This window comes from Plutella xylostella, chromosome 27 (genome assembly GCF_932276165.1).
Source record: "Plutella xylostella chromosome 27, ilPluXylo3.1, whole genome shotgun sequence".
Taxonomy (NCBI): domain Eukaryota; kingdom Metazoa; phylum Arthropoda; class Insecta; order Lepidoptera; family Plutellidae; genus Plutella; species Plutella xylostella.
In genome coordinates this window covers 5,020,165-5,042,278 of record NC_064007.1, presented here as the reverse complement: position 1 = coordinate 5,042,278, position 22,114 = coordinate 5,020,165, and the positions used below count along the sequence as shown (strand labels likewise).

At 38.9% G+C, this 22,114-nt stretch overlaps 1 protein-coding gene and 1 long non-coding RNA gene across 6 annotated transcripts in view; one reads left to right on the top strand and one right to left on the bottom strand.

Moving 5' to 3' along the window:
• Window positions 1-9,085: 9,085 nt before the first annotated feature.
• LOC125490726 lies at window positions 9,086-9,855 on the bottom strand. The gene is made up of 2 exons (XR_007267868.1): window positions 9,569-9,855; window positions 9,086-9,345 (listed from the first exon to the last, which is right to left on the bottom strand). It is a non-coding gene; the product is annotated as an uncharacterized LOC125490726 (long non-coding RNA).
• Window positions 9,856-18,972: 9,117 nt separating this feature from the next.
• Window positions 18,973-22,114, top strand: part of LOC105381197 (ankyrin-2) — a 37,264-nt gene continuing 34,122 nt past the window's right edge. For 4 of the 5 annotated variants that reach the window (XM_038110114.2, XM_038110109.2, XM_038110113.2 and 1 more), the window contains exons 1-4: window positions 18,974-19,115; window positions 19,577-19,720; window positions 20,767-20,888; window positions 21,250-21,343. In XM_038110114.2, coding sequence (XP_037966042.2) covers window positions 19,023-19,115; window positions 19,577-19,720; window positions 20,767-20,888; window positions 21,250-21,343 — 453 coding nt within the window. In that variant the 5' untranslated portion in view covers window positions 18,974-19,022. Of the gene's footprint in view, window positions 19,116-19,576; window positions 19,721-20,766; window positions 20,889-21,249; window positions 21,344-22,114 lie in introns of all 5 variants that reach the window. The other variant, XM_038110110.2, reaches the window with a different exon arrangement.

Sequence of the window (22,114 nt, the reverse complement as noted above, 5' to 3'; positions counted from 1 at the left end):
TTGGGTGATGAACGTTTATTATGAATGCAGTGAAACCAAAATTCAACATTAAGTATCATACGGGAATGTTTTTTTTCTTTTCAGAAGATTAACTATCTGTAAATTTATTACGTATTATTGAATTTGCTTTGATGTATGAAATTTTCACCAGTATTATGTTAGCCAGAATGTTAAATAGGTATATCGGACTGCTTTTTTCCCAATTTACTTTCTTCCATTGGGTTTAAATAAAGTCATATTATTAGTACTTACAAAATATTCTGTATACTTACAGAAACCATGATGTTATTGATTAGAAATAAATTGACATCAGATATAAATAAATTATCCAGGGCGTCACAAAAAAGCGTGTAGTACATAGGTATATAATACTTAGAATATACATAAAACCTCTTACTTGCACCTAAAAGTACTTTCAGTCAGACCACTCTGGCACCTCTCTCGATTCCGCTTCTCTGCCGACGTAAGATGGCGGGTGCTATTAAAGTATTAAAACAAAAGACAGACAATTATTTTTTCACCCTGTTGAGCTCTCAAGTTGATCTTGTGAAATTTTTTTGAAAAAGATTTGCATTCCGATTTTGGCTTCTATTTTAGGTCTAGGGAATTATTATACGAATTCTTGGAAAGTTGACATCATCGTTGAATGTGACTTTTTATTATGAGAAAATGATATTTTATAAAGTTGTTTAGAATGGCCTGAGCACGGCCTGAGTCACCCTTACTTTTGGCTTACTATACTTACTACTTTTATAACAACCTGTATCTGTATAGGTAATACCATATAGGAAAATCAAGCAATACTGTATATAATAATATTTACTTACTGATGTCATTGCTATAAGTACCTAAATAAAATCATGATTGTCATCAATCACTACGCTAGCGATCCGACATCATTCTTGCTCATTAACACCGCACTTGAAAGCCCTTCAGCACCCGTTGCCGCCTGAAAAATGCTGAAAAAGACCCTCGTCTCCGTCAGTATGTACATGAATGGGTTATATGTCCCCATTTCTTAGTTCTCCCCATATACAGGGTGAGTCTTCGTGAAAATGACGTGGGGAGACGAGTTTTAATAACGTTGATTATTTTTTCAGAGCCCTTAGCAGGTTTTTTTTTTAAATTTGAATTTAATATTAGGGGAGCGTGAATCATAATAATTATTATCCCATATGTTTGACGTTTGTAGTCGTATACTATTCCTGAAACTTCTCCTGAAAGCTCCTCTGTGAGCTTTAACTCTACATCATATATCATATACCTCTACATTATAACCCAATTTAATTAATACATAAGCATTTTAGTTATTATGTATAAGTAAGTATATCTCTGTGTCTCGATTTAAGTAGATAAACTTCTCTCCTCTCAGCCTATCGCACTACCAACCACTTTCTCGACATCACCAAAGGTTAACAGGTAGAGAATGCTACTAGCATTAAGTTCGCCTTTGTACAATGTTTTTATGTGCAATAAAGAATTTATAATAATAACAATAAGCTGTAATTTCACCATGAGCATAATACATGTAGCTATGTATTACATGAGGACTCACACTATATTCACATTAGATGTGCTGTACATTATGTGCATATATCAGGGCGGGGGCTTTGTGCGTGGCTTTGAATAACATTACGTGTTTGTGAGTGGAATTTTATTCAGGTTCGCTCGGATGTTTTTAATCAAGCATGTCATTTTGGTTTAAAACCTTTTTACATAGGTATACAGGTACTACTTTTTCATTATTTATGGAAGTATATGAACCACACAATATAATTACCTATATGAAAGTCGGTGTGTAAAAAGTATAGGTAGGTTCTTACCTTTTATGAAATAAGTATAATACTAAATAAACATGTGAAATCAACCTATTTTTATTGCATTACACCTGAATTTAACAATTCCTATTCAGCATAATCCCGTAAGAAAACAGTTTTTAATCAACAATGTACACACATTAAAACTTTTGGAAAATTTTAAAAAAAGAATCCGACAGAAATGCATGGTAATATTGTATGGATCCATCGCCAGTAATAAGGTAATTTTATTCTCTCCTCCAATTCAAAGAGACAATTAAATTACCAGACCTGAAGAAATCCTGTATTTCAGTGATATTCCCACATCACGTCTCCACTTTGTGTTACGAGTTGTCGTAAATTTTTTATCCTATATGTCTCGGAGACTTTATCGTAAAGTCAACTCCTTAGAGGGTACCCCATTCACTTTAACAGTCCCATAGTGGCACTTAACCTGGGGGATACTGGTCTTTGTTACAACTGTAGAAGAGTTACCTGTGATAGGGCTGTCAGTGTCTAGAGGACAAGTAGAGGTGAACATAGAAATCTTGGCTGTTTGTTACGGGTAGATTGTGCTGGAAATGTATGTAGCTGGGTGTTTTATGACGTTTAGGAATTAATCTCTCTTTAACTAAGTAATTGAAATTTTTCTCATCTCCTTTGCGTGTGAACTTTGCATTGCCTTAAAAATAAATGTTTCCAAAAACGACTCCCATCCCTAAAAACTTTGTGAACTTTTAAACCTTCAAAACGCTACTTTATTTATTACCCATGACTACGGAAAAAGGCACTTTTATCATCACCATAATATAGCAGTCCACTGCTAGACGTAGGCCTCTCCCAAAGCACGACACTGGGTGCGTAATAATACGTAATAAACGTTCATCTAAAGCTTTTTTCCCAATTTACTTTCTTCCATTGGGTTTAAATAAAGTCATATTATTAGTACTTACAAAATATTCTGTATACTTACAGAAACCATGATGTTATTGATTAGAAATAAATTGACATCAGATATAAATAAATTATCCAGGGCGTCACAAAAAAGCGTGTAGTACATAGGTATATAATACTTAGAATATACATAAAACCTCTTACTTGCACCTAAAAGTACTTTCAGTCAGACCACTCTGGCACCTCTCTCGATTCCGCTTCTCTGCCGACGTAAGATGGCGGGTGCTATTAAAGTATTAAAACAAAAGACAGACAATTATTTTTTCACCCTGTTGAGCTCTCAAGTTGATCTTGTGAAATTTTTTTGAAAAAGATTTGCATTCCGATTTTGGCTTCTATTTTAGGTCTAGGGAATTATTATACGAATTCTTGGAAAGTTGACATCATCGTTGAATGTGACTTTTTATTATGAGAAAATGATATTTTATAAAGTTGTTTAGAATGGCCTGAGCACGGCCTGAGTCACCCTTACTTTTGGCTTACTATACTTACTACTTTTATAACAACCTGTATCTGTATAGGTAATACCATATAGGAAAATCAAGCAATACTGTATATAATAATATTTACTTACTGATGTCATTGCTATAAGTACCTAAATAAAATCATGATTGTCATCAATCACTACGCTAGCGATCCGACATCATTCTTGCTCATTAACACCGCACTTGAAAGCCCTTCAGCACCCGTTGCCGCCTGAAAAATGCTGAAAAAGACCCTCGTCTCCGTCAGTATGTACATGAATGGGTTATATGTCCCCATTTCTTAGTTCTCCCCATATACAGGGTGAGTCTTCGTGAAAATGACGTGGGGAGACGAGTTTTAATAACGTTGATTATTTTTTCAGAGCCCTTAGCAGGTTTTTTTTTTAAATTTGAATTTAATATTAGGGGAGCGTGAATCATAATAATTATTATCCCATATGTTTGACGTTTGTAGTCGTATACTATTCCTGAAACTTCTCCTGAAAGCTCCTCTGTGAGCTTTAACTCTACATCATATATCATATACCTCTACATTATAACCCAATTTAATTAATACATAAGCATTTTAGTTATTATGTATAAGTAAGTATATCTCTGTGTCTCGATTTAAGTAGATAAACTTCTCTCCTCTCAGCCTATCGCACTACCAACCACTTTCTCGACATCACCAAAGGTTAACAGGTAGAGAATGCTACTAGCATTAAGTTCGCCTTTGTACAATGTTTTTATGTGCAATAAAGAATTTATAATAATAACAATAAGCTGTAATTTCACCATGAGCATAATACATGTAGCTATGTATTACATGAGGACTCACACTATATTCACATTAGATGTGCTGTACATTATGTGCATATATCAGGGCGGGGGCTTTGTGCGTGGCTTTGAATAACATTACGTGTTTGTGAGTGGAATTTTATTCAGGTTCGCTCGGATGTTTTTAATCAAGCATGTCATTTTGGTTTAAAACCTTTTTACATAGGTATACAGGTACTACTTTTTCATTATTTATGGAAGTATATGAACCACACAATATAATTACCTATATGAAAGTCGGTGTGTAAAAAGTATAGGTAGGTTCTTACCTTTTATGAAATAAGTATAATACTAAATAAACATGTGAAATCAACCTATTTTTATTGCATTACACCTGAATTTAACAATTCCTATTCAGCATAATCCCGTAAGAAAACAGTTTTTAATCAACAATGTACACACATTAAAACTTTTGGAAAATTTTAAAAAAAGAATCCGACAGAAATGCATGGTAATATTGTATGGATCCATCGCCAGTAATAAGGTAATTTTATTCTCTCCTCCAATTCAAAGAGACAATTAAATTACCAGACCTGAAGAAATCCTGTATTTCAGTGATATTCCCACATCACGTCTCCACTTTGTGTTACGAGTTGTCGTAAATTTTTTATCCTATATGTCTCGGAGACTTTATCGTAAAGTCAACTCCTTAGAGGGTACCCCATTCACTTTAACAGTCCCATAGTGGCACTTAACCTGGGGGATACTGGTCTTTGTTACAACTGTAGAAGAGTTACCTGTGATAGGGCTGTCAGTGTCTAGAGGACAAGTAGAGGTGAACATAGAAATCTTGGCTGTTTGTTACGGGTAGATTGTGCTGGAAATGTATGTAGCTGGGTGTTTTATGACGTTTAGGAATTAATCTCTCTTTAACTAAGTAATTGAAATTTTTCTCATCTCCTTTGCGTGTGAACTTTGCATTGCCTTAAAAATAAATGTTTCCAAAAACGACTCCCATCCCTAAAAACTTTGTGAACTTTTAAACCTTCAAAACGCTACTTTATTTATTACCCATGACTACGGAAAAAGGCACTTTTATCATCACCATAATATAGCAGTCCACTGCTAGACGTAGGCCTCTCCCAAAGCACGACACTGGGTGCGATCTATAGCGTATTCATTACCCCAACTTTCGCAAGACTATAGACTAATACACTATTAGTCTATGGCAAGACCCATCTAGCCGGAGGGCACTATAAGGCACCTTAACCCTCATATACCTAATTAAAATCTCCCTTATCTCCAGCTACGTAACAAGACACCTTAACCCTCAATAATTAAAGTCCAAACCCCCTTGTCCGCAGGCGGACGCCAGCACGGCGTTCCTGCGCGCCGCCCGCGCCGGCCACATCGACAAGATCATCGGCCTGCTCGAGCACGGCGTCGACATCAACGTCAGCAATGCGGTGAGTACACTGTACTATACTTTGTAGCAATGCGCAATGCTGTGAGTACATTGTACTCTACTTTGTAAAATACAGGAAGCGCAGGCAGTTATGACACAGTGTCGACATCAACGTCAGCAATGCGGTGACTACATTGTACTATACTTTGTAAAATACAGGAAGAACCCTATGACAGGGCGTCGACATCAGCGTCAGCAATGCGGTAAATACCTACATTGTACTATACTTTGTAAATAAAATACAGGAAGAACGCTATGACAGCTGTCAAATCCATACATTTTATCTGCCATTTGTAAGGGAAAATGTACTTTATTTACTCTTCAGACATCGCATCTGTCAATCAAACATCATAGGGTTATACATAAAATATATTTTACAAAGTTTAGTACAGGAGACAAAAGTCGTAGACTGTACAGTCCTGCATTGCAATATATGAGTGATCGCCAAAAACAGTTAGTAAAACACATACACATACAGTATACACAAATTGTATTTGTGTGTGCACACTCTACACTATCGGTCTGCAATGCAATTCTCAGCTTAAGTTGACAGGACTACATTGTGATATGATACTGGGTGAACTGGAGGGTTACTCTATACTGACGAAAAACTAAAGAACGAGACGTGTCGTGCAACCGGCACGTTTAATACAACGAGATAGAGTCGTGGCTTGCGCAACAACGCTCCGAAACTTCGTTTTTCTTCATGTAGAGTGACCCCTCTGTGCCGCGTTATTGGGGTGCACGAAAACAGCCTCCGCGAGTGTCGTGTGTTTACAAACGGTGGAATGCTTAAAGCGTTTTCTACCGGCCAACCTACAGGAGATGTAGGGAAACCAGTAGAAAGGAGAAAATAACTTACATAATATAAATGCATGATTATATAACAGTAACTTGAAAAACATCTAATCAGAATGTTTATAATAATCCACAGTGACCAAACCCAGACCAGCTCTTATATTTGTAGAAGAAATTAAAGAAACTCACTTATGTGTAAACTTCAAAGGTACGGATGAACTCTTGTTTTTATATTAGGTTACAGGATTGCGCCCGGATAAAAGTTTATAAACTTAGTTTTGAACTTAGATTTACTTTACAAAGAATAAGCCTTAAAAGACGTTGAAGTTGAGATTTTGGAGATGTGGTTTTCATCATAGCTAGATTACTCTACAGCCATGGGTCAGGTTTATAATTTGTAGGCGTAGCATCTGACCCGATTCGGTTTGCGTGGCCGCTGCTATTCACATTGCACTAATAGCATATTGTGACATGTCACATACGTGTAGAAAGTACTTTTTATAAAAAGCAAATACGATTGTATTTTTTCTGAATGCCTTTCACAATCAACTAAGTATACTTGCAGCTTTGGTATTCCTTTATTAAATCGGAAAATAGCGTAATAATCTTAATGCCTTTAAAAAAAGGTAACATAATAATATGAAAAATCTGTTTTATCCCCTAAAAGAAGACCGAAATGCAAAACTTGTTATTTTCGGAAAAGTTGTTCAGAATATAATAGAATACTCTTTATTTTGCACTATTAAAGAAAACATGACAGAATCAAAACTTATAAATAACATAATACAAAAAAGGCGGTCTTATTGCTTAAAGCAATCTCAATCAATGTTCAGTTTGTGCAGTAGCTCTTAAATCAGCTCCACTTGTGCTCCGTGTGTATATAACTTACGACCACAAAATAAAGATTTCCACATAGATATTTCTTACGTTTCCTATATACATATACATATAATATAATAAACTTATGTAGATCGATCGAAGGCCCCTGAAGCAATAAGTGCGCTGTTCGCCGACGTGAATTTGTATCTACATAAATTTATTCGGGCTAAGAAATTCGAGCAATAACATTTCGCGCCTCCGTTATCTTATCTTGTCTTTATAGTTTCAGTGTTACGGCATTGCAGGGGTGAAGGAGTTACTATTTTCTGAAGGAAATTGAGTTTAAACCTGCCGAATAACAGCGTTTATAGGTCAAGGTATAAATGAAAGAAGAGCCCTTAAAACTGTATATTTTTGTGGCGTTATTATCTTGAACACAAAACTATTGGTGAATCTAAATTAATCAAAATACGTAAAGTATATCCCCCTTATTCATAAAAAAAGTTACTGAACGCTTTAGCTATTGAACTGTTTTGTCACTCTCTGTCAAAAAACAAGTTGTTCTCTGTCAGAGAGTGACAGTTCAATAGCTAAAGCGACCACTAACTTTTTTATGAATAAGGTTTGCAAGCTTAATTCTATTAGTTGTTATTGACGTTATGATATTAATTTCGTAATTACCAATGTAGTGAACATAACACATCGGTAACTAATATAGCACTAACAAAAGAATTCACAAATACGAATCCCTACATAAATACCTATGTAACATAAAAGTTGTAGCCGCTAATAGTATTTCGTGATTTGCGTGTTTCAGCGTGCTTCACTGCTGAATAATAAGTGAAATATGTAATAAGGTTTATAACTTATTCAGTAGGCGACAGCCGTAGTACCTATTTACGTTAATAAGAATAACGAAGATATATGACTAGACTGTATGTAAAAGTGGTAGGGGGTAGTATTCGGTCGGTGCACCATAGAATAGAATAGAATATAACACTACTTTATTGACTAAACAGAACACAAATAACAATTTATACAGTGGAGTTAAAGCAATATGCGGCCTTATCGCTAAAAGCGATCTAATAAGATACAATAGAATATGTTATAAGGTCCCGGGGCTATTTTCTTGAATTGTAACTTTGGCTAATCCGAGGTATTAATTTTCACCGAACTTATAATATAAAATCTCGAAAACTATTGACCTTTCACTAGAGTCATATTACCATATTCATCACTCCTATCAGCCCTCCAAGCCTCCAAGGCATGACGTTGACTACTGTTGATTATGATATCCTGGTACAAAGTGCGATCCAAAAACAGAAAGGTCAACAGACCTAAATTAATTAATACCCAACCTAATACCATTATTTCAGTACATTACGGTTTTACTTATAAATATTGTATTTTTATAGAACATAAGTATAGAAATGTTACCGAACCTTTTCTCATTATTGTAATAAAACATTTTACCAAGCAGTTTTAAACTACAACCGACATAATTAGCTCTAGAGACTTTTAAATGGAAACCGTTTCGCTCATGCTATTTAAAGCTTTAATAAAGTCCCATGATGTAAGTACGTAATGCTTGTCCAGTTATGATTGCGTAATTCTTTTGTTAAAAACAATAAAACCTCTTTTTATAAATGTTTATTCGACACACCTATACCCTCCTGACGCCCAGCCGTTATTTTATTTTTTAGGACTATCTGCCCACGGTCCTCACACAAGGACTATTGCGTTTACCTAGCTTACTGCCCAGAAACTTAAACTTGAATAAATGTCGCAAAAATTATTATATACTGTTCCTAGTAGTATGTACGGGTAATGCATTAAAAAAGGAACCAGTTTCAATAGGTTTCAATTCGAAAATCATTAGTCCTCATGTGAGGACCGCGGGCAGTTAAAAAAAGTTTAATTTATTGGTAGATAATATATTTATAAGGTAATTTGTTAGAAATAACAAAACTTATGAAATAAGAACCACTTAGGAACACATTTAACACTTTAAATCAGTCTCACATAAGTTTAGAACTTATATTTATTCTAGATAAACTCTCACTTATCAACTATTATAATTATTGTGATCAATATAGGAACAAAATAGGATAAAACGAAAGGCTCAGCTAGCAGCTCCTGGATATCATCATCACAAAATTCAAATTCTACGGGTTCATGGTGAGTCATTTATGTCGTCATGTCATCGTCCTCCGAGAGATCTATGTCCGACATAGCTAAATCTGCTTCAATTTCTTGGATTTCGCATTATATTCTGTAAAAAAATACATAAATAAATATATCTAAAATTATAGTATAGCAGTCCAGAGTCCTCAAGTGAGGACTAATGTAAATGGGTGATCATAGAATATTATTTAGAACCTTAATTGATAAAATATTAGTATTCGTCTCTTGCTAATATACTTAACAATAAGGTTTTATTAAAGTTATTGTATTAAATGATTAGATCACATAAGTAAAATGAGATTACAACTTACTTAGTCGACGGTGGCCCCGCCATGGTTCCGTTTTTTGACGTTTTTTCAATGAACGATTGATTATCCTCAGATGACACTTAAGACAGCTGTCAGTGATGGAATGTTAAACCCATAGATGCAATCCCAAAAAATAATGGCGGTAAATTCAAATATGGTTCAAACACAAAGTATTCGTCCTCGGAGAAGGACCGTGGGCATTTAGTCCAGAAAAAATATATTATAGCTTGGGCAGTAACAACTATACTCGTTAAGTACTCACAGAAGGACCGTGGGCATCAGGAGGATACATACTAACTTTTTGGTAAAATTGTCGAAACGGCTAGTACTTTTCATACAAATGTGTCATCATCGTCATCCGACCCATCACGTCCCCACTCCGGAGGAACGGGTCTCCTTCCATTGAAGGAAGGGTTTAGGCCTTGTCCACCACGCTGGCCTAGTGCGGGTTGTTGGACCCCAACGCAAGCAAGCTTGTGCTGAGAAGGTTGTCGGGTAAGTGGGCAACCCGACTATCAGATGTTTTCAAGCTGCCCAAAGGCGTCTGACTAGGCTTAACCACCAGATTATTATTGGCTTAATGACTATACAAACTCGTATTTCTATGAAATTCATTTGGCAGCTAGTACTCAAGTACCAGCATTTTCAAAATATTCGTATTCAGTGCTAAATACAGGTAGGTACTTACCAAATTAATATCCAAATTACGGTTTGTACTTGGCCTTTAATCAATACAAACAGACAAGATTGAGTACAATAAATATTTGGCCGTCCTACCTACATAATAAGAAATAAAGTGCCTTGGCTGCCAGCCAAGTGTTCCAGTCAAGTTATTTACTAAACATTATCCACCATTGTGCGCCACTAACTTTGGCATTGGTCTGTGCATACATTGGCAAGTCCTTGCTGTTTGGTCTGTTGACTTAGTGGGCAGAGGTTCAAAAGCAAGCTTGCAAGCTCAGCTATTTTGTGTTGGTTTGGTATACAATCTATGATTATACTTAGGTATAAATAATGTATCTCGATGACACCATCGTCGTCGCTCAGGTGTTATTGAACCTGCTTTCTAAGTACGGGGCTACGGGATCGAATCCCAGCCAGGGGAAACCTTTGTATGATGAGCATGTGGAGCACAAATATAAAAATGTACCTAACTATATGTATTTCTGTGGATACTCAGTCATCAACTATCCGCCACCCCTGACTCTATGGAGCTAACCCAAGCTATGGACCTTAGGGACGAAGACTTAGCCCCTTCTCCCACTACGCGACTCTCAAGCGACGCGACTGCGACGCAACCCATGATCGCCTATAAAAAAGGGGTCTTCGACGCATCGTTGACTCGTCAAATATGTATATGCGACCAAGGCTTAGAAGCCCGTGTATGAGTTGCCCCGAATAATTATCACTCACTAACTTCCAAATATAAATCTTAAAACCGCTCACCTTCAACCCCCACTAACCATCCTCTGCAGTTTATGACATTATGACCCATTTTCCAGGAATCGCAGGTCACTATTCATATACCACGTAGTTCTAAAAGCTGGTGCTAACCCCCCTTCCTCTTGCAGAACGGCCTCAACGCCATCCACCTGGCGTCCAAGGACGGGCACGCGGAGGTGGTCCGCTCGCTGCTGTCCCGTGGAGCCGCCATCGACGCAGCCACCAAGAAGGGGAACACGGCGCTGCATATCGCCTCCCTGGCTGGACAGGAGCCGGTGGTGAAGCTGCTCGTGCAGAATGGCGCTCAGGTAAGCATGATTAGCTGGGGATTGTCCAATGCTGGGCATCATATTTAGGCCTCACGTATGGGGCGTCGTCAACCCGTAGGAAATAAGCCTCTCCGATGGAGCGCCACATCCTTCCAATTTCATTTAATATCCGCTACCTGTCTAAGGTCCCATACAGGCTATCGTCCAAGCAAGTATGCCTTTCTCAAAAAGCGCTACAACTCTTTGTCATTGGTTTTCCAATTTCGGCCCTTACAGGCTAAGGTCAAGGTTCAACGGACCATCACCCATGCAATTTTAGGACATCGATGCCGAGTCCGTCTTGCTACGATTTTAGCTGCATTTGTCTCGTTCATACTAGCTTTTCATTTATTTAAATTAAGTCAGTTTATTAAGGTCTAGAATGTAGGTTGATGGTTGTATATGACCGCAGAAATTCGCATCGAAATGCATATAATAATTTGCGTAGATAGGTAATTATTTTCTGTTCACAATTTCCATTCTTTGAATTAAATCGTGCATGCGATACCCAAATTAGTAAAATTCAGCAATAACAATAATGGTCCTAAACTTTCTTATCGCTCCAATTTGTAATAGAAGCAAAAACTTTCTGTATCCTAAAAGGAAACAGAAATTTCGGAACGGAAAATAATTTATCATTCCGATAAATATTAATAGCATTTCCATCGATTATAGCTGAAATCGTGAACTTTGCGAAATGAATTAAGTGGTTGTATAATTTGTTTCCGTTTGTTTGTTTTTCAACAAAGATTTATACGGAGTAGAGCTTATTTTAGAAATTCGCGCAGGCGCTGTTTAAGATTTATTTCTAGTTCATTTAGTTTCGATTAAGTATGTATTAGAATTAGTAATTAGGTACTATAAACACAGATTCACCTTACATCTGATATATGAATCAAAGTAATAAAAAGTAATCGTGATCGATGCACTTCTTATTACATCCTTTATTATTTAATACCTCTGTCTCTCTCTTAGAGCGCCTTCATATCAGGTCACCAGTAGCCGACTGTCCGTACCTGGCTGTCGATCTGCTGCCGCACTATTTTTGACCTTATGAGAAGGAAATATAATAAATAATATAATAAATATGTGGGGACATCTCACACACGGCCATCCGACCCCAAGCTAGGCAGAACCTGTGTTATGGGTGTCGGACAGCTGATATATCTACACAAATACATAGATAGATAGATACTAAATATAAATATCAACACCCAAGACCCGAGTACAAATATCTGTCTTTAAACAAATATCTGCCCCAGCCGGGAATCGAACCCGGGACCATCGGCTCAGTAGTCAGGTCACTAACCACTACGCCAATCTTAGTGGACTTTAAATACTATGTAGCTACAAACATCGAAATACGACATGTGGTATATGTCGTATTTTGATCCTGCTATGTATTATGTTGTATGTTATCCAATGTGACCTTACCGGGACTAATCCTCATAATTTATCCCTCAGGTCAACATCCAGTCGCAGAACGGCTTCACGCCGCTGTACATGGCCGCGCAGGAGAACCACGATGGCGTCGTCCGGTTCCTGCTGGCCAATGGAGCCAACCAGAGCCTGGCCACCGAGGTATGGGAGTGAGGGGTGTAGTGGAGATAGGTGGTTCTGGAAGAAATCGTAGTAGGTTTATCGGTGAATGACGATGTCAAGATATAATGAAGCATTTCTGATGATAGAGTCATGATCCCGGGATTACTTTCTTACAGAATCACCTAACAGGTTTTCAATTGGTGAAAACAATGTTATCAACCGTTTTTTGCAGCTCTTACACAAAGCAAAAACTACCATAAAACATCTGTGTCATCAAACAAATACCCTCCATTTTTTATACAATTATTTTGTAATCGATTCGCTGATGTATTCCAGCCCAGCTCCCCTAGCCTTCTACCATGATACCCTTCGACCAATAACACTCCTTATTTTCACAGGACGGGTTCACCCCCCTAGCCGTAGCCATGCAGCAAGGTCACGAGAAGGTGGTAGCGGTGCTACTGGAGGCCGACACACGGGGCCGCGTGCGGCTGCCGGCGCTGCACATCGCCGCCAAGAAGGACGATGTTAAAGCTGCTAACCTTTTACTTGAGGTAAGAATACTGGGGTGATAGAGAATTTTTATCCCTCTAAATATCTTGGATCAAGCTCTTAGAATCTGTTTGTACTTGGGGTACATAATTTTTATTTTTGAATTAAAGACCCACGCAGAATAGGCAGAGGTATTTGCTGCACATGCTTACTCGTATTTCCTTCTCAATGTTGACTTCTACTTAGAACCAAGAACGAATCATTACTTACAAATATCGACAAGTATCAAATCCGGGGCCATCGGCACTTGAAAAAGCCCTAACTGCTGGACCACCCTTTCATCCAAATAAGAACCATTTATTAAACCCTCCATTTCTTCCCAGAACGAACACAACCCAGACGTGACATCGAAGTCAGGGTTCACCCCACTCCACATCGCTGCTCACTACGGCAACGAGTCTGTAGCTCGGCTGCTATTGGCCAAGGGAGCTGACGTCAACTGCCCAGCCAAGCACAACATCTGTCCGCTGCATGTTGCTGCTAAATGGGGTAAGTTGCTGATTTATGCTATGGGTTTAGTTAGACCCCCGTACCGTCATCCCTTTCTTGTTCTTCATTGCCATTTTCAACCTTGAGGGTATAGGCTGTAGTTTTGGCAACGTAAAGCAACCGTACAACCATATTATTACCAAATTTTTATGGTAGACGGTTGCTTCTATTTTGACTAGCTAAAGTAGATTCATCACACTTGACTCGGAAGATGGTCGTAGAGATGCTAGTTGCAGGTTTAAACCAACAACGACATGTATTTCAGTGACAATGCCTGCTTCGATCACGTCAGATGACCGTATACTTCTACTTTTACTATTGAGCTAGACTAGATTCCTTGAGAAAAACTTTAAAAAATGCTCTTTTTCATACCCCAAATTGATTTCGCTTTCAACAGTAGTGCGAAACAATCAAATAACTTCCTAAGATGTACTACAAAGAACCTCCCCCCAACCAGGCAAAGACAACATGGTAACCCTCCTCTGCGAGAACGGCGCCAACGTGGAGGCGCGCACGCGGGACGGGCTGACCCCGCTGCACTGTGCCGCTCGGTCCGGCCACGAGCGAGTCATCGAGGCGCTGCTGGACCGCGGGGCGCCTATTACTAGCAAGAGCAAGGTAGGTTGAAGATGGACGGAATATTCTTTATTGGTACACACCAATATCAGCAGATAACACACACAAGAAGAGAATTTACCACTATATAGGTTATACATATACAGACATATAGGTACAAAAATGGCGGTCTTATCACTAAAAGCGTATCTAGCTATCACTATATTTGTAAATGTTAATAAGATGATTTTATGTGCATGTTGTTGGTACTCCAAAGTAAATAAATAAATAAAAAGCGATTTTTTATAACAACTACACAACTCAGGTTTATGTATATTTTCCCGAATGTTTTGGAAATAAATCGCAAGAAATCGCAGTTTTTCATACGAATCTAATATATCAAAAAGTTTATTTAGTCCCAAAATACATACATATTTTTCCAACTTACAACTACTTTTTTCAGCTTCAATCACATCGATTCGATTGGTTCTCAGTAAGGAAAATATATAACAAAATGAGTCAGGTTATTAGGAAGTCTGATATCATCATCATTGGCCACTGCATCTTGACAGATGATTGTTACAGCGGCTGTGGGTTTTGAGAGCCACATTTTCTCATGTGGCTGAACAGGCCTATACGGGCCTTACACTGCTTGCCACATCGGACACAGGCATAATTCGGGTTTGGCGATGCTTCCAGATGTTGATTAAGCCTCTTAGTTTTTAACTTTTCCAACCATTTCCCATCGTGTTTTGATTTGCCCTGATGCAGCAGTTGTCTCCATACTGGTCTGTCCAATGCCAGGGACTCCCAGTTATCTTTATCTATATCGAAGTCGTCCATATCGCGCTTGCATGAGTCCTTGAATCTCAGTAATGGCCGCCCGACTGGTCTGGTAGCATTGGCCAGTTGTCCCAACATCACTCTACGGGGCAGTCTTTCTGTGTCCTGTCTTTGGACATGTCCCAGCCATTGCAGGCGTCTCTGCTTCAGGATGGCAGTAATGCTGGTCGTGCGTGTGGTGTTGAGGACGCATTCGTTCGTAACCTTGTCCCTCCACGAGACTCCGATAATTATCCGCAGGCAGCGCATGTGAAATGCGTTAATACGGCGCTCCTGTTTTCTGTAGGTTGTCCAAGTTTCAGAACCATACAGTAAGGTACTGAGAACGCATGAATTGTACACAAGGACTTTGGTTCGGGTGGTGAGCTTAGAATTTCTCCACACCCTTGTGTACAGCTTCCCAAATGCCGTTGAAGCTCTGCCAATGCGGGAGTAAATTTCTTTGTCATTGGACAAGTTAGACGTGGTTGTTGAGCCTAGGTAACAGAAGTGGTCAACCACTTGCAGCGTGGACTCGTTGAGTGTAATCGTAGGCGGAATAGTTGTGCCATTGAAATTTATTCTACGGATTTAGACTTCATGAATTGGCTTACAATTTAAATAACTAGAACAAAACAAACATATCAGAAACTAATTTCGAACATCAACGGCAGGCGTATGGTTATCGTTATCGACGTCGATAAACTCGTTTAATGCGCCGTATTTATGGCGAAACGAGATATAATAACGTTTATCTACGTTGATAACGAACCCGTAAATCAGCAGCAAGAAGCAATCTATTCATTCTCCAATCACAATCCATAGAGCTAAATATCCTTCCACCCTAAGGTTGTCTTGAAAAAATCGCTTTAAGCGATAAGACCGCCATTTTTGTACATATTTGTTAGTATTTAAGTTTTTGTAAGTTTCTTTTATGTGTACAAATAAAGAATATTCTATCTATCTATCTATCTATCTAAGAATCTTCTGTCTAAAGACATGGTTTAACATAAATGACCATAATCACAAAACCCATCCCCCCTACAGAACGGCCTCGCCCCCCTACACATGGCAGCACAAGGCGACCACGCGGAGGCGGCGCGGGTGCTGCTGTCCCGCCGAGCCCCGGTCGATGACGTCACTGTGGACTACCTGACAGCCCTGCATGTAGCCGCACATTGTGGCCACGCTAAGGTGGCTAAGCTGCTGTTGGACCGGTAAGATGGAAATTATTATTGAGATATTGACCTAAGCTAATAACGTATAAATAACGTATAAATTTATTTTATCAACGTTAAAAAAAAATCATAAACTTTATCCCAATGAAGGGAATCTGTCGCTACATTGGAAGGGACATGAAAAACTTTTAATGATGAAGTCATGAAGTATTGAATAAGAAAGGCAATAAAACTTTTGGAAAGTCACAGAAGAGGATTTTGTAAATAACTCCTCTTATAACTGATTTCTCGTCTTATAACCGATCAATGGTAAATACGCAATAGATTCAATGATTCTGTGCTAAAAAGAATATTCTGTATTTATACCTTGCTGTTAGTAAATAATGTTTATTTATTTATCCAGAAATGCTGATGCGAATGCGCGGGCCCTCAACGGCTTCACTCCGCTCCACATCGCGTGCAAGAAGAACCGCATCAAGGTTGTGGAACTTCTGCTCAAATATGGAGCCAGTAAGTGACTTCAATTGTTTTTTTTATTAATCCTTGATATACACAGAAAGAAAGAAGTATCATGACTCTTCCAGTCTTATATCAAATCCTCCGGGATAGACAACATTCAAATTATTCTACATTACATAAAGCATAAAGCTAAGGCGCGCTCCAGACTCTCGATAAAACTACACGAGACGCATCGAATATAAGAGTGTAGTCTCTATTCGGCAGAGCCCACCAGTACTTTTAGTAGTGAATAGTTTTGTCGAGACCCAAGACAAAATCTCTCATAAAGAATATGGAGCTTCACAGTCATTTATTTATTCATTTATTGCACAATATTCAGAAGTAATTATCTACAATCAGGCGGATTTAATGCTAAATGCCTCAACCCTCCCCAGGCATCCAAGCGACCACCGAGTCAGGGCTGACCCCACTCCACGTGGCAGCGTTCATGGGCTGCATGAACATCGTGATCTACCTGCTGCAGCACGAGGCCAACCCCGACGTGCCCACCGTGCGCGGGGAGACGCCGCTGCATCTCGCTGCTAGGGCTAACCAGGTTAGATAACTATAGAGAGATTTTGAGTTCTTTAAAGGTTCTGGGGTTGTGGACTGTGGTTTTCTGGCTTAGGAGTTCCCTGACATGTTTTTTCTTTACGGAGTGGGATAAAGATAAATAATATCGATGAAGCCAATCCGTATCTGTGAGAATGCTGGATATCAAAGTATCCCGAAAAAGTGATGTAACGGGGATTGCTGCATCAGCCAGAATAATCTTCATCATCATCGAAGAAGAATCTTGCTGACGTATATTATTTGTTGATATGAATAGCATCTAATCTACACCCACAAATGGTCGAAATAACATCCACCTCTTTTACCAGACGGACATCATCCGCATACTCCTCCGCAATGGCGCGGCGGTTGAGGCGAAGGCTCGCGAGCGCCAGACCCCCCTGCACATCGCTTCCCGGCTCGGCAACGTGGACATCGCCGTGTTGCTGCTTCAACATGGCGCCGACGTCAGGGCCATCACCGCCGATCATTATAACGCACTGCATATAGCTGCCAAACAACATAATCATGATGTGAGTACGGAATTAAAGCTTTAGGAAGAAAAGTGACTTGAAGAAAGGGCGATTGAAATCCCAGCAATGGTCTTCATTGATAGGAACAAAATTTTAACTCCTATCTTTATAAAGTAGTCATGTTATTGATGACCCATGTAGATAGGAGCAATAGGATATTAAAAGTATCGTGCGTTTCAGGTGGCTGCTGCTTTGATTGAGCATGGAGCTCCACTGACAGCGACTACTAAGAAAGGATTTACACCACTGCATCTTGCAGCTAAATATGGAAACTTAAAGGTGACTCATACAATACCTACTCCTCTGTTGCTTGTTGATGTTTAATGAAGAAGTATGTGTTCCATACAGCAGTTTCCACAATGACAATCAGCAGAATGCTTGCCATCATTTGCGACTGTTCAAGAAGAGTACAGCAATATTCTTTATCCTCTTCTTCCTCCAGGTGGCAAACCTGCTCCTAGCGCACGGCGCAGCAGCAGACCAGGCCGGGAAGAATGGAGTCACTCCGCTGCATGTGGCCGCGCAGTACGACCAGCAAGCTGTCGCCACTATTCTACTAGAGAAAGGAGCTGATGCTAAGGTTTGTTGATAACACTAAGAAGAACCCTAGTAAGGAGCTAGTTTTTCTGTGATTGAAGTTTATAACCCCAATCAAAAGGTTGTTCATCTCGGAGATAGATTGAAGATAGGCGTCCTTAGATGCGTGACGTCATATTAAATTACTTTTAGCCTCCAGGGGACCACTAGCTACCTTCACAACTTCAGCTGGAATACTAGTGTTCCTTCGTCCTCTTGTTCCATCACTCCTGAAGTCTTCATAATTATATTCTTCAAGATTCTAGGGTTCATTCCTCCTTATGCCCTATAACTCCTTATTTCATTCTTTAAGAGATTTCACCACCAAAATTCTCATACCCTTTGCTTCACACAGGCCGTAGCGAAGAATGGTCACACCCCGCTGCACATCGCAGCTAGGAAGAACCAAATGGAGACAGCGGCGACCCTGCTGGAGTACGGCGCCATCACCAACGCCGAGTCCAAGGCCGGCTTCACTCCGCTGCATCTGGCTGCTCAGCAGGTATGGATGAATTTCGAGCTTCTTACATATAGGTTTTATCATCATCACCATCAACTAACTGTCCATTTCTGGCCTCTTCCACTTAAGGACCCAGCCATTTTCATCACCTATATCCATTTATGGGTGTAGTCTTCTTTCAAATAATGGCCTCAGCCATCCTCATCCAGCCACTCTTCTGCTTCTCTAAGAACATAGTTAGGTTTCCAACTTAAGCAGGTTGTTCAGCCGAAGTCAAATAATCCATGCTGTCTGGATAAAAGTAGGTTTAGGTTTGTCTGTTTTGCCCCTTTAATGGAGACAGACATTGCACGACAGCAACACGACACATGTCCAGTACTTACACAATTCTGCCGCGCTCTAGCAATTCCATATTTACATGACATCGATGCCGCGCTTTCGATCCAAAACTAGATAGGTATTTCTCCCAGTATCTGACCACTAAACCCCATCTCCCTCACCAGGGCCACACGGACATGTGCTCCCTACTGCTCGAGCACGGGGCCGACGTGAACCAGCAGGCCAAGAACGGGCTGGCGGCCATCCACCTCGCCGCGCAGGAGGACCGCGTGGCCGTGGCGCAGCTGCTGGCTAAGAATGGGGCTGAGGTATGGTGTTGTAGATCTACGGGTTATTGTTTTGGGGCTGTCTTATTGCATGTGTGTAAAGATGGTGTTGCCATGTAAAGGACTTAAATTTTCGGTGGCATATGTGACAGATAAGTAAAGTGATTTTTTCTTGAAAGGGTTTTGAAAAATCTGACTTGCATGCTCATTGGCCAAGACCAAAACAGATGAAGATGGGTTTCCCAATGTCAAAAATGCATGGCTCTTTAAAAGAAGTATACTTTACTCGATAGACATAATAATATTGCTTTCATGAGCTATGTTGCATTTTGTTGATGGTGTGGTATCACCTTACATATTATTTGTTGGTATTTCGTGATTTCCGGATAGTTGTTTAAAATTACTTTGCTTAAACTTTATTTATATTTTAGGGTATAAATACGTAAACGTACAGTATACACGTGATTAAGAGCTTGATTGATCTCTCGTAAAACTTTCCACAAGTAATTACTCATAAACAGTGTAAAACTAGCCAAGAAAACCAGAGGAACAATTCAAAAATCCCAATAATAATGTTTTTAACGATGATTGATCACTTTGGCAAGGTTCCATTTACATTAGCTCATAAAAACATCCACACTATTGTCTTCCACTATTTCTTTTCCAAACATCCCGTAAAGAGGGAATTTTAAAACAATGTTTTATAAATGTCATGTTTATTGATGTTACGCAACCATTCTATCGCTTGATAAAAAGCTTTTAACTTGTGTTTTTTTTTAGAGTGCACAATGTGTTTTTCGGGAATTTCGGGATGAATGTGGTGTAACAGTTAGAATTCCTTTCTAAATACATAAATATATTTATTTTATACTTATATCTTACTTCAGCAGTCCCTACAGCATCTATAAAAAAATTAAGTACTTACACCCTTTTAATTTAGGTATTTTAACTTGGTTGCTATAATATAACAGGTAGGTATATTAGATTTTGCCATCTAAATGACAGAGTAGTGTATCTAGATTTCACTCTAATTTCAAATGAGTAGGTACTTATAAATGTGATTGTCTAACAATAAACCACCCTTTCAGATGGACATAGAGACTAAAGGCGCGTACACGCCGCTGCACGTGGCCAGTCACTACGGACAGGCCAACATGACTCGCTTCCTGCTCGACAACGACGCTTCAGTCAAGGCACAGACTACGCATGGGTGAGTTTAATAATTTAACGACAAGGGGAAAATAATAATTTTGAGATTGATACCAACTCTTTCTATTGTTGGTGTACTGTCATTGATGTGTCTACCATGAAGGCACTTATAATGATCATCATTAGGTATGCCTCTCTCAAGGAGCACCACAACCTTTTTTTGCGGCGTTCCTTATCCTACCACTACCAGTCTGAGATCATCAGTCCAGCTAATGAGAAAGAGCAACCTATTCTACGTTTGCCATGGCCCCCGTGTATCTTTGATAGATTACGAACTACTTTTGTTGTAGAATTAAACAGACGTTCTTCTACTAGAACTGGGCTAGGGTTGTCACTAATAATTAACGTTTGTATGTCTGCAGCTACACAGCCCTGCACCACGCCGCCCAGCAGGGTCACATCAACATCGTCAACATACTGCTGGAACACAAGGCTGACGCCAACGCCGTTACTACGGTAAGTTTTCTTATTGATACAGCAGGAAAAATATTTAATACAGTTGAATCAGTATAAGACCATCTACGTCTTATTGCTCTAAGCGATGTCTTTTAGGCTATTTTAAGTGAAGGAATGACTTTAAGTTTAAATAAGCGATTCGATTTAAGAGTATAATTTTAATAGTTTTTGGCAGTAATCCTGAAGGGATAATTGATTGGTTTTTAATATTGAATAACGGGACTTATGAAGAATGTATAACATCTTTTTATAATATAATTTACGATATTCGTAATAAATATGTACCATTAAGTAATCTGACAGTAGGTAAATATCCGCCATGGTATAATAGAAGCCTCATCAAATCTCTTAATGAAAAGTTTAAATACCATAAAAAGTACAAAAAATATGGAAATTTAAGTGATAAGTTTACATTTTCATTTCTTAGAGATAAAGTGAAACGACTTGAAAAACTTTGTTATGATCGCTATATTTCTGTTATTGAGGATTCCATAGAATCAAATCCTAAGTCATTTTGGACTTTCATAAAAAGGAAACGTAAGGGGACCTCCTTTCCATCTTGCATGACATACTCGAATATTTCTTCTACTTCCGGTGAGCAAATTAGTGATCTTTTCTCGAACTACTTTCAATCTACGTTTAGACAATGTGATCAACAGTCTAATTGCACTCATGCTAGTAATTTTTTGGACCAGTCAAATGCAGTTTCTGACGTAAGCTCGGTCGAAATATCATCATCTGAAATTGAAAGATTGCTGAAATCTCTAGATT